General features: G+C 35.3%; 1 protein-coding gene across 1 annotated transcript; it reads right to left on the bottom strand.

Moving 5' to 3' along the window:
- Nucleotides 1–239: 239 nt before the first annotated feature.
- Nucleotides 240–1,166, bottom strand: LOC106823466 (putative olfactory receptor 2W6). The gene has a single exon (XM_014829177.2). It carries the CDS (start codon nt 1,164–1,166, stop codon nt 240–242), a length of 927 nt encoding a protein of 308 aa, XP_014684663.1.
- Between the last annotated feature and the right edge of the window lie 4,160 nt (nt 1,167–5,326).

The raw sequence follows: 5,326 nt of genomic DNA on the forward strand, positions 1-5,326 counted from the left end.
TCTTCGGGGATTTAATTCTTTTTACTACAGATTATTTTGCAAAGATATATCTATTTTATGTGTAGCTGTGGTTGATTCCTATTGACTCGGGATACACTTCAGTGTATTTATCCATGTGTTTAAAAATCTAAGAGAGTTTGACACATTGGCTAAATTTATTATAAGAGCAAAATAAATGATAGTGCTTGAAAAAAGTATTTTGCCTAGGACTTCATAACTTAGCATATCTCTCTTGTTCATTATTGTCTCCCCAAAACCTTCTTCAGTGCCCCTTTCACTTCCTTATTCCTTAAGGTATAGATGAGTGGATTCAACATAGGAGTTACCAGGTTGTAGAAGAGGGTGAGAAACTTGCCTTGGTCTTGGGAAGAGCTGTTTCCCGGCTGCATATACATATAGATGATGCTCCCATAGAACAAGGAGACCACAGTGAGGTGGGAGCTACAGGTATTAAAGGCCTTCCGTCGCCCAGCAGCCGACTTGATCCTCAGCACTGCTGCAGCAATGTAGCCGTAGGAGACAAGAATAAGAGTGAGGGGCAGTAGGACAATGAGAATGGCGAAGGTAAAGGCCAGCATTTCCACTGGGCGAGCATCCACACAAGCCATCTTGATCAGTGCTGGCATTTCACAGAGGAAATGGTTAACTCGTCTCCGGTCACATCTGGAGAGAGTCATTGTTAGTGGGGACATGACAATGGCATTGACCAAGCCACTCCCCCAGGCCACAGCCACTAGTCGTAAACACAGCTGGGGGTGCATAATGACCAGATAGTGCAAGGGTTTGCAGACTGCAACATAGCGGTCATAAGCCATGACAGCCAGCAGGATGCACTCAATTCCCCCAACAGAAAGGAAAGAGAAAAGTTGGACAACACAGCCAGCATAGCTGATAGTCTTATCAGGACCCCAGAGGTTTACCAGCATCTGTGGGATACAACTAGTACTGAAGCAGAGATCTAGAAAGGAAAGGTTTGCCAGAAAGAAGTACATTGGGGTATGAAGTCGAGGGTCTAATACACACAAAAGGATTATGGTTGAATTTCCCAACACAGCCACTGAATACAGAATAAAATTTACTATGAAGAGCACCATCTCCAGCTTGGGACGATCAGAGAAGCCCACTAAGATAAAAGCATACTCTGAGCTGTCATTGGCTTTTTCCATGGCCTTCCTTTCACATCATCTGTATATCAGACAAGAATAAAATGAAGAATATTTAATATATATTTTCTGAAAACCATTGAATATCAGGATTTATAAGGAACATATAGGCTATGAAGGCTAGCAACCCATCCACCATTAAAATAGCTTCTCCCTAGCCATCCAAGCTGTTCCTCATTTGTTCAAACACATAAGGCAAATTATTTCATTGTTGGAAAATTCTGACTTATAATCATCATTCTTTTATTAAGTAGAAATTTTTTCCCTTATTTATAAGACAATTATAATTTTATTGAAATATACATCATATCTAATCTCTCTTCATATGACAGCCATTAAAATATTTTAAGACAATTACTACATCTAAACTAAATTTTCTTTAGGCCAAGACGTTCAATTTCCTTCAACTATTCTTCATATGACAAGATTATCAAGTGTATTATCACCCTAGCAGCTGTCTCCACATAATCTCAATTTGACAATGACCTTCCGGAAATGTGATAACCAGGGCTAAGCTCAGTATTCAAGATATGATTTGAAAAACACAGGGACTATTACAATCTTATTAATGTGGTATAAGTATCCATTTACTTCATAGCATCCAGGTCATCATTTTATTATTTGGGTTATAATTGTCCCTACTAAATATCCCAGTTCTTATTCCCATAAAATGCTGTCAACTCAGATCTCTATCATTCATTTCTTTGAAAGAAATAGAATCCTGCAGCCTAGATTGCCAGGGTCAGGGAGGATTTTTCTGTCCAGAAATAAAACAGCAACTTTGGATGTATTTGTCTTGTGGTAGTCTTTTATAAACATCAAAACAACATGATTAGCTTGCAGAAGAGAAGTGCATGGCAATAGGGATGACGGAGAGAGAAGGAAGGAGAATGTGGTAAATAAAGAATTTTTAAAAGTAAATTAAAAAAAGATTGACCCTAATTTGGCTAAGAAGAATAAATAAAGCTGGATTCATAAAAGACAGGTTCCTAATTGGAATAGAGGATACTAGGATAATAATGAAACATCAGAGATGGAGAGACAAGTGTGAAAACAGCAGAATAGCAAGTACAGATGGAAACATGACAAACCCTTAGTCATGTTGATTCTTTGACAGCTTAAGCATAAATAAAAAGACTAAAATTATTAAATAGATATTTTAAAATATTTAGACTGCTGTATGATTTAGAGAATCAAGGGGTGCTTCAATTAGTGATAGTATATTCAACTAGTAAGCTGGGAAAAAATAAAGACAGAGCAGAGCATAAATTATTGTCACAAATATTTTGATTTTCAAATAAAAAATGTGTCTTTGGTGAAAACTTCTCAACTTCAAAGTTCCTATAGTAAATTTATTTTCCACAGCCAAATGCAGTATACCAAAGTAAAAGAAAGAAAATTTTCCTGATTTTCACTGGTCATATAAGCTTACCTGGTTTCAACTTTCCCAAGGGACCTAGGGAGAACACATATTAATGCTTTTTCCTCTGATTGAGATTTATTATGTGGGATATTGTGGAAGATTGTGAGGGTAATATAGGTAGAAAACAACACTAAGGTGATATGAGACCAATGCATCAGAAAGTATACAGAAGTGGTTACAATGATCTCAGCTTGTCCAGAAACAGAACGACAGTAAAGCCCTGAACTGTCTCCCGTGCATTAGACTCTAGTTTCTTCCTGAATGTAAAAGAGTTGTTAAAGCCATGTGATTCCTTTTTCTTATAATTTGACTGAAGTGACAGAGTAACGGTATATCACCACCGCAGAGAAAAGGTAAAATGGAGTAATTGCCATAGGGCAGTTAAATTATGAAGAAAAGAAGCAATTGTAATAGAAAACATCATTAGCATTCGTCCTCTGTCTACTTGCCATTTGGGCCAAACATCCAGCCTTCAGGAGGCTTTCAGGAGCTGTCAACCAAAGACCCAAAGCAAAGACTTCCTGCTGACCCCAGAAGATAACCTATGCACATTTGGAAGCTCTTATAGATCTAGATAGAAAAAAACAGAGAACTAATTTCTTAGCATTGAAGATGGTGCCTGGATGTTGACATACATGCTTTCTTGTTAAGATCACGGGGACTGCACACTCCTTTGGGTAATTAGCTGGGCTGCAGAAGAGAACAGAGGAGTATAGCCTTAGGGGAAATCTTGGAATAACATCGGATGATTGGGAAGCAAAACTCTTAGGTTCTTTTCTTGGTTTCTGTCTGGGGCCACAGTTGTCCATAGCCTCAGAATTTGACCTTTCCTTCCTATGATCATATTCCTGGTGTTTGGTGGAAAGATCAAGTTTGGTAACGTAGTACAAATATGAACCGCTTTTGAACACCGCTTTATCCTTGAACCGAAATGAGATTTAGTCCGTTTTCTGAGGAAAGAAGAATTTTAAAGTCTAAATTTCTTTATATTGTAGTATAATTTTCAAAAGGATAATGAAAAATATTTCTCTTTGTGACTTCATTTGTAAATATTTTTTTAAAGATTAGCACCTGAGTTAACAACTGTTGCCAATCTTTTTTTTTGCTTTTTGCTTTTTTCTCCCCAAATTCCCTGCCTACCTAGTTGTATATTTTTTTAGTTGTGGGTCCTTCTAGTTGTGGCATGTGGGATGCTGCCTCAATATGGCGTGACGAGCGGTGCCATGTCTGTGCCCGGGATCAGAACTGGTGAAAACCTGGGCTGCCAAAGCGGAGCATGCGAACTTAACCACTCGGCCACATTTGTAACTTTTATTTTCACTTTGATTGGTAAAGTTACTGGAATGTAGTAAATATAAAATGAATATGTGGAATTTGATTGGTTGATGTTCTTTAAATTATATTCAAACATAAAGCATAAATCACACAGATTACTCTTTAGAGAAGGTAAAATTGCCCTCCAAGAACCTCCAAAATGAGAACATCATCTCTGTGACCAGTGAAATTAAGGACTAGAGAGATTCCAACACGAGTGCTATGTACCCTAAGAATAAACATCAATCATACTCACTGATGCGACACACTAAAGCTTACATGTTTTCCCCAACTGATGTTATTTGAAACTCATGACGGACCCTACAAAAACTCATTTCACAAGCAAAACATATATATAAGTTACCTGGGTTTTAAATTGTATCATCTTATAGTTATAAAAATAAGAATAGAGTAAAAATGAATGTAGCCATCAGGTATTATGGCTAATGAAAAAACTGGAATGGCCCAATAAGTTCCCAGGTAAAGCCTGCTGATAGTTTTTGAAAACAGAGAAATATATTTGCAACACATATGTGGAACAAGGAGCAAATATTTTTAGTGATCCAAGAGCTTTTTCCAACAAATAAACTTTTTCAAATAAATAAGGATTACACTTGCCTGGACAAGACAAATGGACAGAGGACAATGAGAGAAAATTTACTGAAATAGTAATACATATGGTCCTAAAATACATATTTTTTCAACCTCACTTATAATTAAATAAACACAAATCAAAACAACAACGAGATATTATTTTTCTCCTATCATATTGTAAGTACTTTTCAGTTTGGTAATATGCAAAGTCTATGAAGATATGAGAGAATGGCGCTCTTACACACTGTATGGGGGAATGTAAATCAGGTTTAAATTTTTGGAGGATGGTTTTACCAAATTTAAATTTGGCAAATGCACAAGTCTTTGACCTATGAATTCCATTTTCCATAATTTATTAGGATTGCTTCCATAAGTGCACATAGATATATACATACCACAGTTACATTGTGGCTAAAAAAGGAAATGGACTAAGGTCCATAGACTAAATAATGGTTAAACAAATGTTTGCACAGTTGTAAAATAAGTAACATAAAATCACAAAAAAATAATTTAGTGTGTGTGTATCAATATGGAAGAAAAATAAAATATACTAAATATATTTTAAGTATATTACACAATAAATATTTTAAATATGCTTATTAAGTTTATTGAACATATTAAAATTATATTAAATATAATTTGTGCTTTAAAATAATATATTAAAATTAATAAAATATAATTATGTTACATATACAAAATATATTAAACAAAAAAAATAATGTTTCAAAATTTCAGATATAGTGCATTCCCATTTCTATGATTTACATAAATATACAAAAATAATTGGAGTGTGAAGGAACTAGATTTTCAGTTTTCATTCTTTCAGATTAAA

This window comes from Equus asinus, chromosome 8 (assembly GCF_041296235.1).
Source record: "Equus asinus isolate D_3611 breed Donkey chromosome 8, EquAss-T2T_v2, whole genome shotgun sequence".
NCBI lineage: Eukaryota > Metazoa > Chordata > Mammalia > Perissodactyla > Equidae > Equus > Equus asinus.

What these genes read in the sequence shown, in the direction of transcription:
- LOC106823466 (XM_014829177.2), bottom strand. Translation starts at nt 1,166, where the DNA reads ATGGAAAAAGCCAATGACAGCTCAGAGTATGCTTTTATCTTAGTGGGC.